The sequence below is a fragment of the Calypte anna genome, chromosome 1 (genome assembly GCF_003957555.1).
Source record: "Calypte anna isolate BGI_N300 chromosome 1, bCalAnn1_v1.p, whole genome shotgun sequence".
NCBI classification, from domain to species: domain Eukaryota; kingdom Metazoa; phylum Chordata; class Aves; order Apodiformes; family Trochilidae; genus Calypte; species Calypte anna.
Window position 1 is genome coordinate 176,160,840 of NC_044244.1, and position 26,601 is coordinate 176,187,440.

The 26,601-nt window shown below is 37.7% G+C and overlaps 1 protein-coding gene across 2 annotated transcripts in view; it reads right to left on the bottom strand.

Annotated features, from left to right (window-relative positions):
- FRY (FRY microtubule binding protein) overlaps window positions 1-26,601 on the bottom strand; it is a 163,421-nt gene that overhangs the window by 113,333 nt on the left and 23,487 nt on the right. For both annotated transcript variants that reach the window (XM_030446532.1, XM_030446525.1), the window contains exons 2-3: window positions 21,166-21,365; window positions 5,053-5,106 (exon numbers count right to left, since the gene is read on the bottom strand). In XM_030446532.1, coding sequence (XP_030302392.1) covers window positions 5,053-5,106; window positions 21,166-21,365 — 254 coding nt within the window. The remainder of the gene's footprint in view (window positions 1-5,052; window positions 5,107-21,165; window positions 21,366-26,601) is intronic.

A 26,601-nucleotide genomic window follows, 5' to 3' on the forward strand; every position in this document is an offset into this window, starting at 1 on the left:
AAGTTTAATACACATTCTGTTGCCATTTTAATAATGCAGAATTGCAGTACTTCACTTTTGCATAGTGTTGCTTTATTTTCTGTAAATCTATTACTTGCACAGTGCAGTATCTGCATATTCTGTCTTCAAACTACTGCGAAGATTCCAAATAATAGATGTTAGAATGAGATTTTATACTTTCTAACAATGCTACTGAAAGCAGAATTTACTGAATATTTTTAGGTATCTTCAGGATAGATAAATTCTCCCCTTCACTAATTACTTTTTCCAGTTCATGCATGTCTAAACAAAGCCCCAAAACTACAAACAGTATAGGTTTAAGAAAAAGAACAGCTGGAATGAAATCTTTGCTCTTTGAAATCAACAGCAACATTCTCATGGACCACAGTAAACCAGGGTTTCATACACAGTATATGCAATTAAGTAGATAAAGTTAATAATTCTTATTTCAAATTCTCTAGACTGGGGCAGGAGGAAGATGAAGAGATGAACTGCCCTGAGCTCTAACCAAAGCAGGTACATGCACCAATTCTGTTGGATCCTTTGCCTTGAAGCATTTTTTTTCTGCTAATGATAGATTAGGTCAACTCTAATTGAAAAATCTGTAAAATGAAACATCAGAGACAGGTAGTGCAGTTGTGCTTGTCATCTTTTATTCACATCTCTGTTCTAGGAATATTTTTGGACAGTGCTATAAAGTTAAATGTTCTGGGGAACTGTTAAAACTGATAACTATTAAGCTGGACTCAGTAGTTTTCACTTATGGCCCTGCTTTTGTGAGTAAAAAAGCCAATATTTTATTTTAACATAATTTTTTGGTTGGTAATTTCACCCAGGTTGTTTATACATTAGCAATGTTTATAGCTATTTTACTGCAAGGCTAACAGCTTACATGAAATTCCATTTATTTCTAGTGTGCAGAAAGCTCAGTTCTCAACATGTTACCTGCAATTTTGCCTTCAGATTTACTTCTTTACACACTCTTCTGAGAAGAGAGTAGTGTAATTAAAACAAGCATGATTTTTTGTGCAGTTTACGCTGAAACTCCTGTAATATTCACCTCATATAGATGGCCTCATATGAAAACTAAGCCCTGCTGTTAAGTTTCCACTTCCACAGTCAAAATATTACATTAATATGATATTTTCACATGGAAAATGTCTGCAGGTTCGTCCAAGATTACATGGTGCCCTTTTGCTGCCTCCAGTGTTGTCATTTCACAGAACATTTATATAATGTGTTAAGAACAGAAGATACTTCAGTAGTGGCTGAGAAAGTCTCATAAAAATGTTTCCTTGGGTAAGGATAAGTATCCTGGATAATTAGAGGATTTTTCACCCTAGCTTTTGATCTTTTCATGTACTGCAACTTCATGGTTTCCTGTAATAGGAAGTTTAAGTCATAGTTCAGTAGTACAATCTTTAATACATTTCTGTAGCTGGGGACACGGAGCATGCTAATGCTGGAGCATAAATGCTCTTTGCCCATAGGCAACTAGAGTTAGCTAATCAAGAACTTTTAAGAGATATTTTAGAATATACTCTAAAGATATATAAAACCATCTGAAAAAATACATAATTTTCTGTATATATATATATATATATATATTTTATATTCATGCACACCTAAAAATGAAAATACAGTCAGTGTAAGGAATCCAGGTTGTTAGGCTAATGGTGAGACATTCTGCAAGTAAGGATAAGCAAGATTACTTCATACATTGCTCAAGATAATATTATGAGTTTGAGAGGGGTGATGCAATCAACAGCCAGACAGGACAATACCCATCTGCCTGACAGGAGGCACTGATACTACACCCTTATGGAAAGAAACAGCCCTGCTTTTGCACAGTCAAGTCTCTAGATGCTGGATCCACCACCACCATCACAACCAGCATGCTAAAATGGTGTCTGAGAAGAGGCAGTAAAAAAATGCTGATTCCCAAACAGCCAGAGATAAAACCATTCAGGAGAAGTAAGCAACATTTTCAGAATAGTTTTAGATGGTTTCACTGTTTAACTTGATGCTGATTACTCTGTTTAGCTAATATTCCATTCTGTTCATTTTAAGCTACAGCAAAGGGGGATTTGGCTGCTTTTTTCCACCTCTAAAACTGACTTCAAATGGAACTGAGATTATTTTGATAAAGTCGGAAAAAAAGCAAGTGAGGTTCCACGTCAGAAAGAGAAAATTATGTTCCTCTGACAGTCTGTCCCTTTTGATGCCTTAAAATTGAAAGTAAAAATTATTAGACACCCCTTGGAAATGCTTTTTCAGTGGGGATTCCCACTCTTTTCTTCCTTCATTTCTGTGGTAAAAACGTCAGGAATCTCATGTGTGGTCAATCCTGTTTTAGCTAGATGGTTTTATGTGCTCCAGGAATAAACACCAAAGCTTTCCATGCCAAAGCTTTCTTACCTAGAAGGCAGAAGCAAGGGACTATCAACCTGGTCTTCCTTCATTCCATACAGTAGTCACATATTTGAGCTAACTTTAAAAGTAAAACTGTAATGGTTTGACTTAAAAACACATGCCTTTTTACTTGGATTTTAGCATAATGTTGAATCATGATCTTCTGAGTTTTCCATGTAGACCACACCTTCATTTTTCATATTAGCAAAATTATCTATACTTTTGTGACAACTTTGTGTTATTGAAATGGTATAATTTTCAAACAGCTTCTTAATACTGAGAAGTGTTGATCTAATCTACTGAATGAAGGATACCATGTAAAGAAAGACTTTCTGCTCTATTTTCCTTCTCTAGGTGAGTTCTATCAAATTTCTACTGTGTATTACAAATTTTTTAGTAAAAATCTAACTACAATTTAGTCAAACTAGAATTATTTTGGTATGAACCATGCTCTTCAAAAGAGGCTCATCAGGCAGATTTGGGTCCCATATCCTGATCACAGTTATATATCAATCCCAGAAGAACTAGAATATCTCAGAATAACCATGCTCTTCAAGAAGAAAACAATGTGAAACCCAGAAAGTTTAACAGTCTCAACAACCCAGGTTGAGGTGAGAGTCTGAACATTTTTATCTAAGTAGTTTGCTTGGAATATACAAAGAAAGTGAAAATAACGTTTTCTGATAGGACACCTGAGGCAATCTCAGCTGTATACTTTTCTATCAACTCTACCCATAGGAAGGACTATAGATATGCAGTTATAAATATATACAAATGCTGTGCATAACAAAATCTGCTTGGTTTTGTCTGCATTTGTTCTACCCCCCAGCATTCAGAGTAAATTGCTACAGTAGGAAATGCAGTTGTTTCACTCTAGGAAACATTTGCTGTACTCATTAATTGAGTGACGTAATTGTTAAATTTTCTGTCTGCTTGCCAATAACAAGTAGGAGGTTAAGTCTTCTAATTCTTCCTTGCAAAGCACCACAATTTGCTCAGACATGAATATTTCATCAAATCATAGCCACCCGTTAGGTGTTTGTTTAATTCACTGTAGGAACAGTATCACAAGGTTTGCATATGGGTGGCTTAATTTGTTTTTCTTTCCCATTTACATGTCATACTCTTCCCACAATAAGGAAAAAAAATAAAACCAAGGTCAGAATAGCACAAAAATTTTCATTAGGCAGTTAGGGAGTACTCACAAAGCAAGCTCCTTTAGCCTACAGTGGCTGGCACCCCTGCTCTGTGGTCAGCAAGGCAAGCGGGGAGCTCCCCAGTGCAAATCCTGCCTTTTGCCTCCTACTCTAAACAGCCCTCCAAGCAGGCTACAGCTCCCCAAGAAACAGCAGAACATCCTAGAGAACATAATTTTGTCAAGGTAAAACTATGAAGTGAGCCTTTGTGAATGCCAGAGGGGCCTCACAAGGCATCTTTGCTCCTGGTGCAATGTCCCAGGAAACACAATAGATACGTGAAATTCAGCTGGTGTTCTGAAGTCTCACTTGAACCTTTCTCCTCTCCCAAACACAGGCAGATCAATATGGAGCCTGCAGCTTATTGAATTATCCACAGTTGCTTTCAGAGTTTTTGGTGTTGCTGCTGCTCCTGCTATGTCCTTCTGTCTTGTATTTGTGGCACCTCTGGCAGCACAGGGATGCAGGCAGCCATGGTGACAGCAGTGGCAGCTGAGGCAGGAATGCAGAGCAGCAAATTATTTTATTGCTTATGAAACATCTATCCCTCTCTATCTATCTATCTATCCCTCCTCTTTCTTGGGAGTTTTGGCATCCTTTATGCAAGCTCTTTAGTACCTATCTTTATTTAAAAGGAGGATACTTACATACAATTTTTGTCTGCATGCCTTATTATTTTATTTTAAGAAAGACTGCAAACAAAAATGAATTCTCTCATACCATCATTAAGAAGTGTGTATACTGCTGTTGGGTTTATTTTTATACTTGTCCCATTCCCCTTACATAACTAATTTATTAATCTAATACCAGATACAAATTCAATTTTATTAATGAAAATTTATTGTTTTACTAAATTAAATCTAATTCATGATATAAATTCTATTTTTGTTTTTAGTTCTTTTTCCCTGACAACCACTTTACTCTAGTTACTATTTACCTTGTAGTACATAGACAATTATCCTGACAGCTGAATTTATGCTTAATTTTGACTAAAACAGGTTGGCTCAGCCTATGTGAAGTTCAGCATACATGTAAGTCATGCTGCTTCTGAGCTACAGAGAAAAAACTCACTGATGAGACTGACAGCAATGCCAATGATTGTAAAGGCCACCATATTAAGAGAAAACCCTTTTAAGAATTATTATTAGAATTATGCATCTGTTTAAAAAGCAGATATTGTGAAAGGATACAAAATTTATTTCAAAGCCTCTTCCAGGGAAAATAGCCAGGAAATAATACATCTGCCTCATATACTGTAAAAACCAAGAAGTTCTATGGCAAACAAAACCAAGAATGGTTTGGCAAAGCACTCATCATTCTACTAAAGCACTTTGAGAGATACTGCTTTTGCAGTCTTCAATGAGGATGTAAAGACACTGGACTCTCTACCAAGTATTTGTCTTATAGCCTGAGGAATGGATATAATATAATTTAAGAGTCTTACTTGATCAAACTGGGGGTCTTCTCCTCGTTGCAGAGATTTGGTCAGTGGCTTCTCCTAAAAAAAATACAATAAATAGGTATTACTTAATATCAATACTTTTGATATAAATTCTATCAACTCTACTGTAATTTTTCTGTTAGATTTTCACTCACATAAATTGCTTCCTAACCAGCTTCATGCTGGAGATACTGTTTGCTTCACAGGCAAAGCAGACCTATGCATGCACATGACCCAATACTGACAGTGTCTTTGGTTCCTTTAGTGTCTCCCCAAGCAAGAAATAGATTAACTATTTATTGCACCTGAGTTACCTTTTACTCACAGCAATGATTAATTTCCTGCAATTTCCTTTAATATATTACTGAGGAACTCTATCTAGCTACATGATGATGTACTTCTCTGTTACAACACTACCCACCAGGCAACACAAACATGTCCATAAATACACAGTGCAGCATGCAGCACATACTGAAGGAAAGGTGATTTTAGAAGAATCAGATAACATACGAGTTGATTTTTGAGGAACACAATTGTGAGGGAAAAATCTCAATTACACAGTTGTTCTTTTTTAAAAATTCTAAAACCCCCAACCTTTTTGTAATGGAAGCTATTTTTTTAGGGCACTTTCTCAGAGTACCTGTCAAGGCCAAGTAGAATTTCCCAGCTCAGAAATCTGAGCCTTCACATGTGAGCATACACTCCCCTAGTCACCTTTATGGCTTTTTTTGCCAAACAAGCTCAATTACTGAGGAATGTAGAACTACACAGATACGCAACAGTACACAAAATACGAGTCTTCCAACCAACAATGAAAATAAACAATACATGTTTTGCAGATGACAGTGTGAAAAACATGTCACCATCATTGTCACAACTCTCCACTGAATTGTACTACTGTTGCTGGTGTGAGAAATGTGCCAGTGCCTTGTTTGTCTATAAATCACACATTTTTCTTCTCCTACAGCTGCAAGATTGGGGCTCTCCCACGAACTCAGCATGAGACTTTCTCTTCAGCTTTCAGCCAACTATTACACTCATCAGCACCTGTTGATGTATCAGGCAAAATACCCTCGCTGCCAGGGGATGCGAGAGGCAAAACAACAGAATCTGTCAAGCTGCTGAAGTAATGGGATGGGAAGATACAAGGTGCTCCAAAGATTTCTATTATTTGATGTTTCTCTCTGGAGAAACTGTGGTCTAGTGTTATCTGCTGACTGATTTTGAAACCAATTATACTGATCCACTTGTAATGCCAGCTGGCAAGGAGGTTGGATGCCGGGTGACTGCAGTATCCCCTGACTACTACTAAATAGAAGAATCAACAAAATGTTTTCTACTAAGTCACTGATTTATCCAGAGCACTTATCAGTACTTTTGTTATCTCTAGTATCAAAAGTGACTCCTCCAGGTCACAACAACCATTAATTATACTTTTATGATAGATTATTGGTAATGAAAAAACACAGTGAAATCTTGTAGCCCAGAAACACACGACACCACCCCACCCAAGTCCTCTTCCTCCTCAATCATTAACACAGTGCTACCCTACCTTGTTGTACCTCATAGGAGGACACCACTTGTTTTGTCCATTACCACACACTGAAAAGGACAGCAAATATTTCAAAGGTAGTGTTCATTTATTTAAAGGCAAAAAAGATTCTTGAATTTTCGTGGGTGCAGGACAAACCAGTGTACTGAGAATTGTTCAGCTTAGAAAAAAAACCACAACAGAAAACCTTTTTTTTAAAAAATTAAATTTAATTTCTGATTCTGTTACAGAAGACCCCTGTTACTGCAGAGCAGTTTCTTAATGTCTGCTTCAATAAAAGTTATTTCAGCATCCAGCAGCTTTTTGTTCCCAGGCCCCACTGCAATGCTTGGCTTTCAGAGTAGTGTCTAAAATCCTGCAGAAATGCATTCAGTGCCTCAAGAAGGAATGGGGTATGGGATTCCTCATCATACTTTTCTGCAAGGTGGACACAATTATACAAAACAAAACATGCTCTGTGAACCAGGACTGGATCTGCAATCCTGAAAATGTCTTAATCACCTTTTACCTATCTCTGGAAGGACACAAGACTCAAAAATACTTCAGTTTCTGAAGATGACATTCCCCACAAGGGCTTCTTCCTGAGTTAGTGAGGCTCTTTCCATTTTGAGAAGCAATACAACTCATCTCTTGCCCTTTTACAGGTGACTACACCAGGGTTTCCCAAACCATGGTACATTCAGCTGAAAAAACCATTCACAGGCTGTGCAACAGACCTGGTCACAGCAGAAGGCAGCCCTGGAATGGACACCAGCCATGGACACCCAACAAAAGCCAGGAAAGATTCTGCTGTCTTAACTTCTCAATACCACCAGTCAAAGGCAACTTTAAATGGGGCCTTATTTCTTCACTTCATCCCATCCTGCACCTATTGCTGTTCTCACTGCTTCCCTTCTCATGCTCTTGCCAGGCAGCAGCTGCTGCTGCAGCTGTCTCTGCTTCTTCTTCATCTCCCTGTTTGGGTTTCTGTTGCTGCTGCTTTTCCTTTGTTTCCAAGCGCAGTGCAATCACCAGCTCTGCCTGCACTGACTGCAGATAATGGCTCAGATCAGCTGGACCCAAGCAGACCCCACGAAGCCAAGTGTGCACATGTCCCCCTGGTCTGGGAGCAGTGTGCCCACCTCAGAGTAACTCATTGTATCCCTACAGTGAATAATAATAAGCACAGAAAATTATAGTTGGGCCTTGAACATTTGAAAAAACTCAAGATGGAAGATATTACTATTTATTACTAATGATGAGTACTGAATAGATAACAAACTGAATAAAGATGAAGGTCCAGATGCAAATGTATGTTTGGTGCCTAAGTGCTCCTAAAACAGAAAGATGATTGCTTGCATGATGAGAGTAACAAGTGTCCCTGGAAGGAAGACAGGAGGTCCTGAGTAAATTCAAAGACAGCTCAACTACATGCTGATGCCTCAGGTGTCTTTTAAAACAGCATTTTATCTTTATGCAATAGAGAATCTCTTCTTAGCTACTGCAAACAACTAGCCAATTCTATACCACTTAGTTCTAATATCTTAACAAATCTTACTACTTTCATGCAGTACTATCAACATTGTTATTATGGCAGCTATTGCATAAAATGCATTTATAATCACAGGGAGACATTTTCCTTACATAGGAAAGGTTCAGGATGGGCAAAGACAGGGTTAAAAAGTATAATAAAGTAAAATTGTCTCTTACTAATAGATTCCATAGCAGTCTGTTTATCCTGGAAATAAACTTATATAAAAGTCTTTTAAAACTCTTAAAAATGTTTTCCAGCCTCAAGGCACTATTTTATTTATTTTCTTGCCCACCCATTCAGAAATGGCAAAGAGGCTCTTTTATATTACGAGCTGAATTTGTTTGAGTTTCTGTAGCTATAATACACTGTACAGAAATGTCTTCCAAATCTTGGATGAATAGGTAGGCTGAATTTGGAGCCAAAGCCTACAACCACAAAATATGAATAAAGAAAGTTTTGATTAATCTGAAAGAGCCCATAGCCATTAAAGAAAAACAGAAAAAAAATCATAAGAATGGATTCTCAATAATAACATTTCCATTTTTAATCACTAAGTTAAAAAACTTTATTTCTTGTTTTAAGTGCTGCCTTCAGTTGTACACTCTGTATTTGTTCATGCTGCAAACTCCCATGATATGAATACATGTTAGAGAAAAGCAGTAAAGATCAGAACAACTTTGCATATAATATCTGAAACTATTTCAATGTAACTACGTGAAATTTTTGCACTGTTAATGCTTACCAATCAAAATGATCACCTAAAAATTAATTTTCTTCCCCCATCTCACTGTTGTTGTGAAAACACTAATGGAATATAATAAAACAGAATATCTACTATGAAATGCAAATGTATATGTCATCATATTTCCAGGCATCAACTAAATATAATATTTACAATTTATCTAAAAAATAACATAGCAGTCAAACCCTCACCAGCACACTAAAACATTCCTCCAAAGATTCTCCGCTCCTTTTAATAGTTAATATACAAATGCTTTTTCAGGGTTGTTACACAAATATAATTGGGTAAATTTACACAGGAATGGCTTTTCTTGACCACCTGTCGCAGAACTGAGTGTTCAGGGAAACATGAAAACAACAACAGGATGTTGTAGTGCCTATTAAGCTTCTCTGTGTCTCATGTTATAGTGATATGTAACGCCCAGGAAAGTTATTTCTAACCTCAGCAACCATTTGACACATTAGTCCTACTGAACTGTGACTCAATACTGTACAAGTGTGACAAAAATGCTCTTTTTATAAGAGCATGGAGGATCCAAGGATGTTTTGATACAAAATACAACTTTTACACTGCATGCTAAAAAGCATCCATTCTTACTGAGCAGTCTGCTGGGATGGAAGAATTACCAAAAGGAAAAACAGAATGGACTTTGTAATGTAAAACAGCAGAGACATAGATCACATTCAACTATTGCAGCTACAATATCTGTAACATTCACGTAAACACGATCCTAAGAACCAAAAAAATCCCCAAAAGTAATGCTTTCCTGATTATGATGAATCATCACATGTCTCAAAAGAAATTCAACCTATTTGTATAATAATGTTTTCAGCAGGAAAGTGTTTTCTAGGAAAAGGTCTGCTCCAAAATAACTCAATGTAACATGCTAATTTTTAAAATTTTGTCATTGACTATTTTGTACAAAGATCAAAAACCATCTTTGTGTGTCAATCTTGCACACGTGGTCTGTAAAACACCCAGGAGAAAATGCCATGATGCCAGTTTGCTTCTGCAGGCTGGACACGCAAAACTTGATTCCACAGCACCCACCCTTCAGATGCAGAGGACTTACCAACCAGTTTCTTCTGAAAGGGACATTTTGGCTGTCTGGTCTCTGCCTCCATTTCAGCAGTGTGCTCCTGCCTCCTGAAATGGATCTCTGCTGATCCTGCATTGCACACATTCATGCAGCTGAACTTGCCAGTATTTACTTCTGTTCTGCCCTCTCAAAAACGAATAGAATAGTCTATGTTCCTATAAAAAAAGCTACTGTACTGAAAACAGTTCTGAGCTTCCTGGTAAATAATTGTCATCCTTTATTCACCTTTTTACCACTTGGGAATTCCCACCACCATCTCAGGAACCCTAGTTAATTTATACTTAAGCAATTAAGAAAGCCAAGCTTCTTGACTAAAAAGCATCATCTGTTGACTCTGATAGTCTCCCAAATGTCTCCCATCTGCAAGTTCTACAACACAAGCAATTAGTGTCCTGTTTTCACAACCATTCTTTGCAAGTCAGCATTTAAAAATATAAATTGCCAGTTACATGGATGACAACAAAATCTGTATTTCTCTTGTTGCTCTGCTCAGCATCAATGAGCTGTCAGATACTTCTTTTAAGAGACTCTGCCAGTGACCATGGTACATAAACAGTAAAATAATCAGAGAAGGGGATTTCCTTTATTAATCTTCAAAGGCAAACATAATTAAAGAGATATGATAACATAGCTTCAAGAAAACACCACAACAATCTGTAAGACAAAATTATATGCTCCAAAAAATGTTAAAGAAAACTGATGAAGCGATTCTAATTGTACAAGGTAGTTCATATGAAGCAAAAAAGTGTGCATTTTAAGTGGCTATGACATATATGTAGTAACAGTCTACAGCTCTAAAAAAAAAAAAAAAGATTTTTTTTTTCAGCAACCTCAGGTCAAAAACCTACTTGTCATTACAGTTGTTGCATAAAAATAATGAAAGCTGCATGTTTAGAAGACAGGCTCAGAATTACTCAGTCTCTGCTTTCTTTCTGCAATTGTGCATTTTTTTGTAACAGCTCTTCAGTTTCATTCACTTGGAAAAGGTTGTGCCCAGTACTGCTGTACTGCTGAACACCAAACTGTGTCAGAAAACATCAGTTCTGTTTCCAAGACAACTTTTCACTCACTGGCTCTGCCTCTCACCTCTGTGGCATCTTTGCCATGTACTGTTCTGGCTTGATGATGGCTTATGTCGTCACATCAGGTAGTACAAGCTAATTTTTGTCTGATTATGATGTTCTCTGCAAAAGGCATCTTATACCTATGCTGTCTATCAACAAATTTAAAATCTGGGCACTCAGAAATTTTGGTTGTGAGAATGTTTAACCTGAAGTAACTGATGAATTAGAAAAAATGGCCAAAGAAGCCTAAGAAATAGAAAATTGATTTTCAGAACTAATACTACACAGAAGTGGAATAAATTCCAAGCAGCCTGAAGAGAGAACAAACCCCACCGAACTAGAGATTTCTTTCTCAGCTATTAGCTGCACAGTGCAAAAATCACTACTACATCTTTCCCAAAATACCATGGAACTTAAGGAAAAAAACCTCACAAAAAGCAAATGTGAAAGTTTCTGTTTATTCACTTTCCTTAAGCAAACGACTCAAGAACTCTGACACTCTTACTTGATCAGTAAAAAAGCCTCCCAGACATGCTCTCAACTTGGTGTTGATAATAAATGGTCACAAACTTCCAACAAAGGTTAAGTGGTATTACACTCCACCAAAAACCTACTGCTCTCAGCATTTCTATCTTCTTTAATATTTTTCCATTGGGAAGTAAGGCTCTTTAAAAAAAATAAATTCTTTTTACTAAGGTATTTAAAGCCAAATAAGTTCTGAAAGAAATGCTTTGGTAAAATCTGTAAAGTTGAAAAGAATACTAAGGATGACTACTGAAATTTGAGACTCCAGCACAAACAAGAAAGGACATCATATCAGCTGTTTATTTTCAGAGCTTTGTGTCAACAAGAATGCCTTTTTAAAACTGTAATTTAATCAGCACATCAAAAATCCACTCTCTGAACATATGCAAGTTGTAAGGTGGGCTAGTTTTACAACACTTTCCCTTGGCTTTTCCTGATTTTAATCACTCCAGGACTACAGTGTACAGAAAAGGAGGTGAATTTTAAAACTGATTTTTGATAAATTCATAAAGAGCACCTAGAAATGAAGAGTGGGCGCTTAATGTTAACTAAGAAGGTCATGACTGAATTTTAGATACAGGCTTAAGTTTATTAGTAGTCCCAAATCGAGCTAATGATTTACATGGCCTATGTTCAACACAATCAATATTCTCCATTTCTATATCTGTAATAAATTATTCCACATTCAGTGTTTTACACTCTTAAAAGGGTTATTCACTAAATTGGTGCTTGATGGTAAATGTGAAGATTCAGAATAATCCTAAACCACTTAAAGGTAGTCACTGCTAAACTGAAGTAGTATTCATGAAATGAGAAAGGCCTGTTATAGGAAGCATCAGTAATAAACTTTTGTAGAGCTGGAAAACATGGCTATTGCATTGCAAAGCCTGACTGAAGACACACAAAAAAAGACAGTTTTTTTGCTTATATGCTCACCTTCTTCAAGGTGAGCAAGACATGTAGGATTTAATTCTCAAAAACTATTGAAGTAAATACAGATTTCCTCTTCTGTTGTCTGTGCTGAGAGCCATTACTATGCATCTGCACATAGATGTTTCTCCATAGTAGGAACAAGAACATGCTCAAATTCCAGACACTCAGACCAAGCTATACTCCATGAAAACACAATCTCCACCTTGCTCTCAAGACGAATCCAGGAAGGCAGTTTTCTGGAGTCATACTCTAATAATTTATGATATTTTGTATAAGACGAAGAATGAGAATCCAAGACCTTTTATCTATGTGCCTGTGGGTCTGGAATAAACATGATGGTTTGAAAAAGCATTTGATACATTGATTTGTATGTAATTTATTTTTGGCATTATAAGAACAACCCACTATGGAGATTTGGGCTGCCACATCTATGTTAAGCCCTCTGTGTGAAATTGCCATTCAAAGCCCTGTTACAGCGTTTCACCAAGGTGGTTCAGCTAGGCATTCTTCAGCAGACAATGTATGTATTTTAAAAAATAAATAAATTCAGTATGCATGTAATAAGAGAAGGTTTTTGTGACAGCAGACTTCTGTGAAACAGAAACACTGAAAGATCCAGTGGTAAATTAAATAGATCTAAGAGACAAAGTCACTATAGTCAAGTGTGTATCTTGGACAATACTGTTCCCTCCTTTCCATCTCTGACATTACTTCTGAGGGCTGGTGTTGAAGGTGAGAGGATGCTCTTCCCTGACTTTCATGCATGCTGGTCATTTGCTACATCTTCATTTCCTGAACAGAGAAGTTAACTGACAATTCAATCCCATAGGCAAAGAGATTTACACCTGCTGATTTATGATAAACAAAGTTATTTCTTCTGTGCAAGCGGGACATGACAATTTCAAGAAGCTTATCTTCCTGCACAGTCTGGGGGATGCACAGCTTCTCTCTTTAGCTCCCCATATTCTCTGATGTATTAAGAGACTGCTGCCCTCACCTTCAGTGAAACCTCCTGCCCACAGTGAAAGCAATGCTACGAGGACTTCGGGAACCTTTGCTTTCCAAGCAGTGGATGAGGTTCCTTCTTTTAGTATATTTACACAAAACTGGTAAAATTCTATAAAAACAGGGAGGTCAAGAAGTGTGGGCAAGTGCCCCACATCTGCAAGCTTTGAGAATGAAAATACAGGATTGGCATCAGAGTTCTGATATGGACAGCAGAGTAAAATGCAGAACACCCATCTTGGATGCAGACATCCCACACACCTCATGAGGAGACAGGACAGGGATCCTGCCCACTACCCAGTACTGAGAGAGAGGGACTGGCAGCTGTTCCTGCTGCAGAACAGCCCACAATCACCCTCTGTTCCCAGTATCTTAACCTCCATGGGAAGCACAGAGCTGGACAACCTTCAGTCACTGGGGGTGAGCTGCTGAAGTGCGGGGATGGCTTTGCTGGTGCCCAGAAAGGACACAGGAGCAGCTGGGGATCCCCATGGGGGCAGCGGGGCAGGGTCTGGCAGCCAGGGCTGTCCCAGTACCTAAGCCAGGAGCAGGGCCAGGAGGAGGTGGGCCTGGCTGGCAGGACCCATGGCTGGGCAGGGCTGGGGTAAGAACATGGAGAGCAGCCCTACTGCAATTGCTGTGCCAGGGGCTGCCAGCCCCATGAGGTGGAACGGGGCCCTGGGCTGTGGGCAGGGGTGGGAGGGAGAGGCTCAGAGGAGGCCAATTAAGGCTTATCAGGACCCTGAGGGCCCTGACCCCCTGGCTACCCATTGGGAGTAATGTGACCTAATTTAACCAAAGCTACAGGAAGCCCTTATCACTTCTTTGAATAAATCTGGAGTTGTAATTGCAAAGCCCAGAGCTCTGTAAACAGGAACCAGGTTTCACTCAGCCCTCAGATAGCCATGGGTCATGGGCAGCAGCCCAGATGGTGATGGTCTGCTGCCTCACAGCCACTGGTACTCTAACATCAGGTACCTCATGTCAACTCATTGTATGTTTGTTTTCACAGGTCAACGGATGAGGAAAGGTGACTTGATCTAAAGCTTTTTTATCTTGGTTACTGGTGCCAATCTGGCAGATTTTAAAGGAGGATGCCAGGGTGCCCTTGCAGAGTTAATGCCAGACTTGAACTATTCTTTTGCTACAGGTATGATGGCCACAGAAGTCACAGCCTCCACTCATATTACATGCCCAGCTAAGGAAACAAGACCTTATTGAGTGGATTTCCAAAGTGGTAAAGTAGCTATGAGAAATATTGTTGTTTGTCTCATATTTGCTGTGCCAGAAGATATTCAGCATCAAATATGGCATAATTCAAGTCATCTGACGTGTAAGCCATGTCTGGCTCAGGCCCAGAAAAGTGCACAATTTTAAACAATTTTAATCCTGATGAAGCAGTACCTCATTGACTTCAAGCATGATTCTGAATGCATGCAAAGGATTAATCTGTTGCAAAAATATGGAAAGGTATCTCTTTAATTAATTGCTACTTATCTGCCAAGAACACTACCAAAGTATGTATTTGATTTTTCATTCAGTCCTTCATGATGACAGACCACTGGTAAGGCTGGCCTGAGATGACTGTAGTGTGAGTTTAATTCTTTGGATAGTGATAATAAGCAATTCCCTTAAAAGACACAAAAAAGTCATTAAGGGCATGCAGTAGGTTCTACGCTATATTTGCAAGCATCGGGCAACATGTGACATAGTGAGAGTCTCAGAGACCTTGGACTGAATCTGCCTTCCAGTGTTAAATCCTCTTAGTGATTTCAACCATTGACTATCCTCCAACTATATCCATGCAGTACTGAAGCCCAGGGACAGTGAGGATTCTGGAGACTTTTCCTGTCAGAATGAGATGTGAAGCCTCAAACAGCACTCCAACCACATGCCCAGCTATGAAAACCCTGAAATCACTTTGAAAAGTCCTGTTGACACTGCCTGACTCTGAAATGTGTGAATGTTTTTTATGGACCTGTATCTAGCTGCAAATGCCTATGCCAATGGCTATGCAAAAATGTGTCTTTTTCCTCCCTGGCTGCTAAAACAGAATGCAATTTTTTCCTTCTGTCTCTTCTGGAAGCTGGAATTTGACCTGGGCTTTCATCCTACCTCCATACTACTGACATTCCCTCTGATTATTTCTGAAATCCTTCAGTTGTCTCTTCTCTTTTTTCCAGACAGTGTCTTTAATACTCTTTCCCTCGACTCCTGTGTTTCAGTTTTACTGTATGCCCCCCTATACTACATTGAAGATACTTTATATATGATCATTGATTGAAACACATGAAACTTTATAGGTCTTGAAGATCACTGTCCTGAGGTTCATGATTAACCACCCTGGAAGGACTGTGACTCTATATTAGTGCTTGGCTTCTGCTACAGGTCTCAGCCTGAGATAAGTACTAAGACAAGTAAAGGAAGATGTTATTCCTGAGATGATTGAGAAAGTAAAGGCTCTTTATGTTGTTGGAATTGCCTTAGCTATATTTAATGTCTTCCATCTTCAGTACTAAAGCTTCATTTTTTCTGCAGTTTTCTGCCTTCAGATCCTTTGACTAAATTGTTCGAATTTGCTTAGTCCTACTTATAAGTCAGAGAGAATACCATAAAGAAGTAATTTAAATACTTCAGAGACAATTATTGAAATAATAGATAACTATTATTAATGTCCCACACACTGTCTATCACAACTGGATGCAAAATAATTAATCTACTAATATTTATTTTTATAATTTTAATACTAAAGAAAGAATGCAGTAGAAGTAGTTATATATTAGATGTAGAATTATGGTATTACGAACTGTGAACTCCTTAGTGTTGGAACGATGCCCAGATGTTTTATACAATTTTGTATTTTTATAGAATTCCACTTGTGTCTATTCCACAAACATTAATGGAATAAAGCAATTATATTAATGACTAGTGACATAATCCTCGAGTAAGACAAAGTTACACAGATGTTTACAAGGACAAATTACAATGACAATCTGTCATGTTTGTAGCATTAACAAAGTATGGTCGCAGGGACGATAATTTTGTAAGGGGAAAGGAAGAACAGTGCTTTTAATATATGCTTGCTTAAGAATATTTAATTAAATAATCTTTTCAGTTTATCTGGGCACATGTGCTGGATGAACAGTTCAGACAAAGCAAGGCAGTTTGTCTTCCCTTTCTTTTTCATGAAATTACTTGTTCATGACAGTAACTCCTGTCTGCACTGTGAAGAAATAGGGGTTTGAAATCTCAGTGTATGCAACACTTCATGTGGACTTGAAATGTAAAATATGTGTAACACTAATGTGTTTTATTATAGAGGAGAACAAAGGAGTCACTCCCCATGTGATACAGCTGGAATTTTAGCCCATATAAACCAGAAAAGTGGACTACAGCTGCATGGTAAAACTGCTTGATATTATTATAGCCTGCATAAGCCTTACTAGTTATCACAGCCCAGCCTTTGAAAACCAAAACCCCTTCTAGTTCCTCTTCTGCCAAGTCTGCCCTTAGCAAATCTCTTTACAATGCACAGAAAAAGGGAAGCCTAAATTTAAGCTAATCAGACAGCAGAAGCCACTATACATGCTGGTTAGTCAGCCTTTGCAAAAAAATAAACCTGCATTATACTTGCCCTTTCAAAGTCTTCCCAACCACTTGCTTGGCTGCTATCACCACCTCTGTTGTGATACAGGGCTATATTTTAATGTCTTTGAGCTTCTAATGAAATCAAAACATACCAACTGCATCACTGTTTTCATTTTTTTGTATACCTAGTAGGAGGAGAAAGTTACAGGCAGAATACATGAATATGCTTATAGTCCTAATCCAATGATGAGTAAATTCTGTTTTCAGTTCAGTATTATTGAGAAATCCTGAATTTAGATACGCTCAGTAAAAAAGATGCTTGCAGAAGAAAAGCATAATGAAAGTTTACCAACAGCTAAATTACCCATTAACCACTGTCAATGTCTGCAGATCCCTATGCTTTATCAATGTCTACAGCTGTGTGTAAGTACTGCCAAAAGCTGTATTTAAAGATTATCCTGATCAGTATGCACAGGATGAATTATTACACAAAGTGAAAATCAACAGTCCTAAAAAGGAAGCTGTTTTCTGTTTGGTTTTTTTCTTACAGTGTTGAGATATCTAAGCACATTTTATCATTTGAACTGGTAAAAGTATTCCCCTGGCTTTCTCATTTTAGTTTCATTTTAAGGTCAACACTTCTTGAAAAAAACATCAGCAGTAATAAAATATCAAATTCTGTTTGAGTGAAGCAATGCAAAGAACACTTACAATAGAAACCAATAAAAATGTAAATATGAATGCAAGCATTTTTCTGAAGTCTGATGGAAAATTCTTAATATTTGTCATAAAAGAGAACAATTATTTAAAGAAAAGGAGCAGAAAATTATTAAAGGTAATGAAGAAAAATTTATTTACATTTCACTTATGTGGATTTAATTTTAAGAATTGGAAAATCCCTTTTAATTAATTCTCCTGTCAAGTACCATTAATTTGGATTAATATAATTTGACAATCTGAATACAGTAGTTTAATCATTAAAAATCAGCCACATAATTGTGAACCTGCATGTAATTATTGAAATATTTGTTATATTTCAAAGACCTTAAGAAGGTGAAAAAATTGACCTGAAATACCAAATAAAAAATTCTGTAGCCTCAGTAAAAAAGAAAATCACATTTAGAAAGAAAAGGTTTCCACTCTAACTTCCTAAAGACTTAGCAGATGGATGGATGGATGACTTTAGATTCCTGCCTAGAAAACATATTAACTGGGGAGTGCATTTTTTATGATGATGGCTGCCAGATCCAGTAACAAAAATGTCAAATCATACTTGGTTGACAGCCAGGGCAGCAAGAGGAGTAGGTGACATTGCCCTTTGCTTTCTCTACCTCTGGAATCTTGTTATCCCAGCCAAGATTTCACAGGGCTGCAGGAGGGGGTGGGCTGAATGCCCTTCACTGCTGCCCTAGAAAATAGTGAAAAATTTTTTGTGCCTTGCTATCACCTCATGGCAGCTCATGGCAGGACACAAGCCTGGTTTTCCAACACAGTTGTCAGAACTCTGTAGCTTACAGTTGTGGTCTATGTAGATCAGAAAAGAAAGAGATGGATATATGCAACAGGCATATGGATCCCAAAGAAAGTGAGAGGAAAATTAATCTAAACAACAGTAACGATAATCAGAAAAGATACACAGGTAAAATGTGTGCATGGAAAGAAATTCTAGGTTAAAATACATCAGTAAGACTTTAATCCTGAAGTAGCTTCAGAGTTTGAATCTCAGCAAGACTTTGTGATAAAAGAGAGAAAAAAGCAATTATACTATGAACAAAATTATAGCTTTTCTAAAAGGTATCTTAAGTATTTGTCACTCATTATATAATAATTAAAACTACCTTAGCTTGTAAGGACTTAAAAATTTCAAAGTAGAAACATCTCAGTGTTAGAGCATTTTGCAAGTTTGATTTTCTTTGAAGTATGTTTGAGTTTAATTAGAACAGAATCTTCAAAGAGCTCACCCTTTGACTACCTATGGTGCAAAAAGGCCAAAGGGTGGCTCTTTACCACCAGTTTGTAGCTTTTGTCTCACAAATCCTTAGGTCTTCCTGGTTAAAATTCTATCTGTAGAGTGGAAATGTGGGAACAAAGCTGCTAAAAATCCAAAAGCTACCCCACAAGAGGAGCAGACTGAAATTATTGGCCATTATTCCAGAATATTTTTTGCCATTTTACCTTGTCACTTCTTTCATTACAACCTAATTACTTCAAGATAATTTTGACTGTACGCTTACACATTTATCACAGTCACCCTCAACCAGCAGCACACCATGACTGGTAATTCCTGTTAGTATTAATAAAATGTGAGTATATAATTGAATTAATGTTGGCATTGCAGAATTAGATTACTGTAAGAAATACATTCTGAAAAGGTTCACAAGAAGGAGGGGGAAGTATTGTTACCTTCTATGTTAAATTTATCAAACGAAATTTCACTGAACAAATGCTTGAATAAGATCAGCATTCAAATATTCATAGTTTCACAGTGACAAAACTAATGCATCAACACACATCAAAATCATCTTAACACAAGGTGAAGTGGGAATAAAACAGAGTCACTGTTTCATATCTACATCTGCAGTATTACATGAAAATGCAGAGGTAAGAGTAAGATCTCTAAGAGTAACAGAGGTGTCTCAAATTAATTATGTTCTCAGTCCTAGTCTTTATTGCTTCCCTGATCTTGTAAATTAATTTTACAACACATTTTGTCTTAAAATTTCAAAAACATTCACTGCACGTCACATGAAGACTGGATGGCAATAAATAGTGGCTGGTATATTTTTCTGAAGGTCCTCCACCATGACTGTCATGACTCACGAAAGAAGAAGAAACTGGATCTCTGTCAAAATATTCTATATTAGCTTTTTCTTGGTGTTAATTCCAAATCATGTAAGATATTTCTTGCATCTACCCACAGTTTCAGAGGAAAGTCTGGAAAAACTTCCCAAGCATAAAATGTTCCTGAATCTAAATCAAGACATATAGATAAATATGTACCATTGCAGTCAAGACAATCTTAATATTACTGTTCAGAATATCCAGATTATCCAGACTTAGATGGAGAAGAGAACTTAGTATTCTGTACTGTGCTTTATAATGGAAAACTCTTTACTGAAAGAGTAGTCAGGCACTGGAACAGGTTGCCCAGGAAGGTGTTGGAGTTGCCACCCCTGGAAATATTTAAAAACCATGTAGATGTGGCACTTCAGGACATGCTCTAGTGGGTGTGGTGTTTTTTTCTGGGTTAACTGTTGGACTAGGTAATTTTGGAATCCTCTTCCAACCATGTCAACTGTGAAAAATGTTGTAGGATTTTATAAAATTCTCTTGCAGCTCAGAGACAAGGGCTCCCGGTTATGTTTTGGTTTTTTTTTCTTTGCCAGAACTAAAATACAGGTTAGAGACCAATTCTTCCCCAACCAAAATAACAAGAATGTATATAAAATGTAGTCTCAAGTTAAAATAGCAGGCTCCCACAGGCTCAGTTACATAGACAATTTGCAACACACATACTTGTATATTTGCCTAAAATATGAATAATGACTGCTCACTTGCTGACAGTGCAAGACCTTGTAATGTAGCTCCTTTTTCAAAGGCTGCATGCGTTTTCATATCTGGAAAACAGGTGCTGTAGCACTTTGTGAGGCTGTGAAATCAACTACTGTCAGAACTAAAATAAGAACCAGCACCCTATTAATTTTCAGGGTTTAGCTGAATCTGGTAATGTTCAGAAATACTGTTTTTACCATATTTCAGCATTTTCTGATCTATTATGAGTCACATGATGGCTCTCCCAGCTGTGAAATCTATGAAGGCTGACACCCCTTCTGCCTCTTAGTCACATTAGCATGTGCCCATATCGCAAACAGAAATAAAATATTTGTTCCTTTTCCTGTCACCCTTTGGCATATCTTGCATACCTCTGCCCTCTCCCACAACCCTCTAATTGCCAGAGCAGCGTATCTTACAGTTTGGGAAACACTATCAAACTCCAACGCAGATTACAAGCAAAATACTCTGCATTGCCCAGCAAGCAAGCCTGATTTAAAAATAAATTCAAAGCAAAGTGCTTCAGAGTTTCTTTTTACTCACAAGAGGTTCTGCCATGATGATGCGAATCTTGCGTTCAGCCTGAGTTGTGAAGTTAACAAACAAGCTCTTCAGGACATATTCTCCTGGTTTGCTGTCTGGGTCAACACTGATAGGCAACATGGCTGGAGGTCCTTTTTCTCTCTGTGTCCCAGAAACAGGTTGGACAGGAGGCTTGATATACCCGTTACCAACCGGAGAAGCTGAAATGCAGAAAAGATGCATTTACTCCCGGGTAATTCAGTGTGTCATAACTGTTCCAAAGCATTCCATTGGCACACTCTACTGCCCAAGCTGAACTGGAGACTAGTTGGTAACTAAAAGATACATAATACATAAAGGCAATTCCCATGGTATAATTGTAGATAAAATTTATATAATCTAGACTAGAAGAAGAAAGAAAAGACAAAATCTTATCTACCAAAACAGCTTTGTGTTTACTATGTAGTGCATATTCAGACTTCTTTTTTGTTCGTTTTTTCATGGTAAGACTCACTAACGTAACTCTTTGAAAAACATCCTTATTCCTTATCCTTTATTTTGTGGGCCAGATCTGTAACCCCGTTGCCAAACGACAAACTTATTACTTAGTGCTATTCAAGCTGACCTGACCTAACCTGTAAAAGTCAGGAGTCTTATCTTTTGACTAAGGCAAGTTGTAAAGGGCTGATTTTCCTCTCATTTATACTGAGATCAATCAAGAATGACTCAATTAAAGCCAGTGACATTTTCACCAGCATAAAGCTTACATGAAATACCAGACACAAAATGTTTTCCAAGGCAAAAAAATTTTTATTATGGATCAGCATGGGAACCCTACAGTCCCATTTGGTACTTGTGAGATCTCAGCTGGAGTGCTGTGTCCAATGTTGGGCTTCTCCCTACAAGAATGGCACTGCTGTTCTAGAGGAAGGCCAAGGGAGGATCACTTAGGTGCTTGTTACATGAGTACAGGCTGAGAATGCTGGAATGGTTCAGCATTAAGAAGAGAAAGCTAAGGGGAGATCTTATTGCATCTTATTCAGCTACCTAACTGGAGTATGGCAAAGATGGAGCCAGGTGCTGCTCTAAGCAAGGTGGCAGGAAGGGAAGCAAAAGACAGTAGGTGGAATTTTAAAAATTCCAATTAGATATCTAGAAAAAATTTCCACTCTGATGGAGCGATCAACCTCTGTTACAGATTGTCCACAGAAAATGTAGAAAATCTGCTCTTGGAAATACTCAAGATTTGATAGGACAAGGCTCTGAGAAACTTTCTATAATTGGTGAGCAGAGGTTGGACTCATCATTCTACAGACATCCCATACAATCTAAATAATTCCATGATTCTGTGAATTCCCCAAACCAGCATCAAGATATCATCTACTTGCTCTATTTACCCTTTTTTCTGAGAAAATTAAAACCAAATAAATTTAAGTATTATAAATCAAAACCTCATAAATTCAAGTATTACCAATCTATGAATAAAATTTCCAGAACAATTCTCAACCTTAGAACTTATTGGCAGTAGAAGTCATGTCTGGCCTTCAGACAGGTGGTGGTAGCACCCAATGTTGGCTTTCCCAGAGACTGCAGAAGTTGCAAATTAGGTAACACCAGGAAGATCAGGGATCAGCAACTCCAAATTAAATGCAAGTGTTGTAACCCACGAGCACTGTTGGTGATTGGGACAGAGGTGCTGTAATGCAACACAAACTGGGACAAATAACAGCATTTTCCCATGGCACTGCATTCCAAACTGTTACATTGGATATTGCATCCAAGTTGCAAAAAAAAAAGGAAGGGGAGGGAGGAGGAAGGGGAGGGAGGAGGAAGGGAGGAAGGGAGGAAGGAAGGAAGGAAGGGAGGGAGGAAGGAAGGAAGGAAGGAAGGAAGGAAGGAAGGAAGGAAGGAAGGAAGGAAGGAAGGAAGGAAGGAAGGAAGGAAGGAAGGAAGGAAGGAAGGAAGGAAGGAAGGAAATCTACAGTGCTTGATGCAGTACAACTAATGTCTTTAGCCTTTCCTTTCGTGGAACAGAATTACAATTACTACTGAAAATAATTGTCAGCTATTACTGACATGAGATACATGAGATTTCAGATCAACACTGTAACTCTTTATTGCTGTAAAAAAATGGAAAACTAAATCTGAAAGACCACATTATAGTTTCTGAGTACTCAAGATGTGGAAGAATGGGACTCAAAATTAATACATTGAAAAATAAAAAAAGATGCATCAGAGAAAAGAGAATGTATTTTCCCTTAGAAAAATCAGTTTAGAAATTCACTGTATGACTATATCACAACAAAGAAATGCTTTTGTTCCTGTTCTGCAGGTGTAGCACATCCATCCTTTATTCTGAACAAAGCATGCCATCATTCTTCAGGGCTGAAGCACCATTTTTCCACTCTGATACATGTTTCCTACTAAATTTGCTTCCTGCAAAGTTTCACTTGATTTTCAAGGGCAAAAACATAACCACAGAATTTTGCTGATATTATGACTCTGCATAAAACAGACTGTACATAACAGTTCAGTTCTACTTTTGTGTTATATAAAAGTGTTTCTAAAAATACACTGCTGTTCTGAATAATAACAATAATATACTTTGAATTAATTTAAAAAAAAAAAAAAAAAGCCTCCAGAGAAGAGTGTGCTACTCCTCTCCTGTCATCACGTAGGTTCTCCTAAAGTTTAAGCATGAAGACAGTGGGATGCAAAGGATCAGATGCAAATTTATATGGACTATCAAATGGAAATTTCTCCACGAATAGCTCTAGGAAGGAGTCACACAATATTTTTAGTCCTTAATATACTTGCCAGATGCATGGTTTTGACCCACTCAAAACTGTCCATGACATCAGTTTGATCGCCAAATGCTCAGGTGGGAAAAGTGTTTTTTTGAGGGTGGTGAAACCAATTTTCTTAAAGACTTGTGTCCTTCATGCACTAAAAGCCCTGCCCTCCCTCCTATCATCATCATCATCATCATCATCATCCCAAGTGCTCCCCACTCCTTCCCAAGGTCCCTGCCAAGCTCTGTGCCTGGGGATGCGCATGCAGGCTGCCTGCCAGACAGACTTTGCCAAGCAAAACCCACCCAGGATGGACTCCTCTTCTCTCTCTGGCCAGAACAACCACCCCAGGCTCCCTCTGGAAGGAATCCATAGGAATCCTTCTGTTCATCAGGCAGTTCTGGCTTGAACTGGCTACTAAGTTCCAGATTTACTATGAACAGACAGGCAGGAGGGATGGAAGGAAGGAAGGAAGGGAAGGCAGCGTGCAAGATCATGCATGCCTCACATCATTACAAAATTAGGTTTAAGAAACCCTACTCATACTACCTGAGAGCTGCCAGCCTTATTTTCAATCATCATGGCATTTAGACAGGATTTTGAGGCTGGGATACAAATTAATAGGGAGCCTTTAACAATGATGCTGTTGGGTTTGTGACACAGGCTGATCTTTTTTTTTATTTTCAGGATATCTAACTGAAAAAATCAATTATTTGCACACTGTAGTAGAGAAGTGCAATTATTTGTGAGATCTATTGCTACACTGATTTTTTTTATTCTACCTTTTCTCTGAAATATAGGATTGCACAGTTTTTCCCCCACAGGAAAGAAAAATTGTATCCTGGGGGTTAACATCTATCATTGCTACAGCAATTACAGCAGTTATAGAAATGACTGACACGTGACATTGATTTAGTTCACATTTTTGAAAGATCGTTTTGTAGGTGCTAACTTCATAGAAGCATTTTTAGACTGGAAGTTAATATTGCCAACAGTGTGAATGTTCTGAGTTCAGCATGAGTAGGCCATCATATACAGGTTTAGCTTTCAAATGTATCTTCTTAGTTCCATTATCTCAAGCACTTGCATACACCTGGCATTTGCACTGCACAAATCTCATCCAGAAATCACTGACCACCTATACTGATGATGTACGAGCTTTAACAGAATATACCTCTTCTTCCTAGACTGGGAGCCTAAAAAATGCTGTCTGTGAGTCATAAAGCTGTAAATTAAGGACTCAAAATTTAAGAAACAGCTGCATTAAGTCATCTGTGATTGGTCCCTTTAAGTTGACACATTATAATGTGGGCCTTATAAAAGAGCAGTAAAAAGGCTGGATACATTTTGCCACCTATGCCAGAGAAACAATGCCACATGAAAGAAAAGGCATATTTTTAATATGAGAAATCACCACATGGAGTTTGTATGGATTGATGCAGAAGATACCTGGTGGGCATGGGGGGGGGGAGGAAGGAGCTATACTCAATTGTAAATATTTATTGCACTGATCAATTAAATTGTCATTATGTGCTTTCAAAATAATGCAAAGAAATGTACAAGAATAGACCACTGAAACATTTAGTGGACTCAAAACATATTGTAGGGTACTGGATACCACACAGGTATTGCATTAAACTAAACCCTACACCCATGGAAAAGTAGCTTTTTCCCCAAGAAGAATGAATGATGCTGCACATGCAGGAGACCACTGTCACCCTGATGCCTGAAGGCTCTGCAATAGCAGGCCATCTGTAGCTTGTTTTTATTAAAAAGTTGGATACATATTTAAAGCTCCTCTCCTCAGAAAATCTGTAAAAAAGATTAACTATGCTTCATCAGCTATAAGATGTCTGTACTGTTCTGGGGTAAAATTCTGTCCAAGGGCTACTTCTCTCCAAAAAAATTATTTTCTTGTTTACAAGATATGTTCCCTGTTTTTACTGTACCTGCAATGAGCTGTACTTCAAATTATGCTCTCTTCATACAGTATATTTTAATTTAGTTCAGGCTATAACCAAAACATTTGCTCAATGTTCTGTATTTAAAAAAAATAAAAACAAGGAGTAAACATGGAAGTTTAGCAATGCAATATCAAATATGGTTGTTACCATAACTATATAATAATGCCACAGAAAGGACTGCTGAACTAAAATAACTTCTATTTTTTTTCCTGTATTGATCATTTCCCTGATAAGAGAAATAGATGTTAAAAAGCACAGTAGTTTTAACACACACATGGTCACTAAGCTGATAATGGGGATGAGTACAGAATTAAATCATCCTGAGAGTCTCTGCTATGATTTACACTATAGTTACTTTTCTTGAAGCTCTAAGATGAAACAAAACAACAGAATTATTATAATGCACAAGCCAAAAGTCTGTTTTATACTGCATACAACTTCAGCCAAACACAGATTCTGACTTTTCAGTATCTTTCTGTAGATGAGAGGCTGTGGTTTTTTCTGTTAACCGTGTCAAATTTACACATTAGCAACAACAAACCAGTAACCAAAACAAACCAAAACATGCATTTGCAATATTTTCATACCTACCGAGCCCCTTTATAAAGCCAATCACACTGGATTTTCTCCAACATGCTACTGTAATATCCATGAGCTTGTGAATACCTGAAAATGTTCCAGTTCTTCAGTTAGAAAAGTTA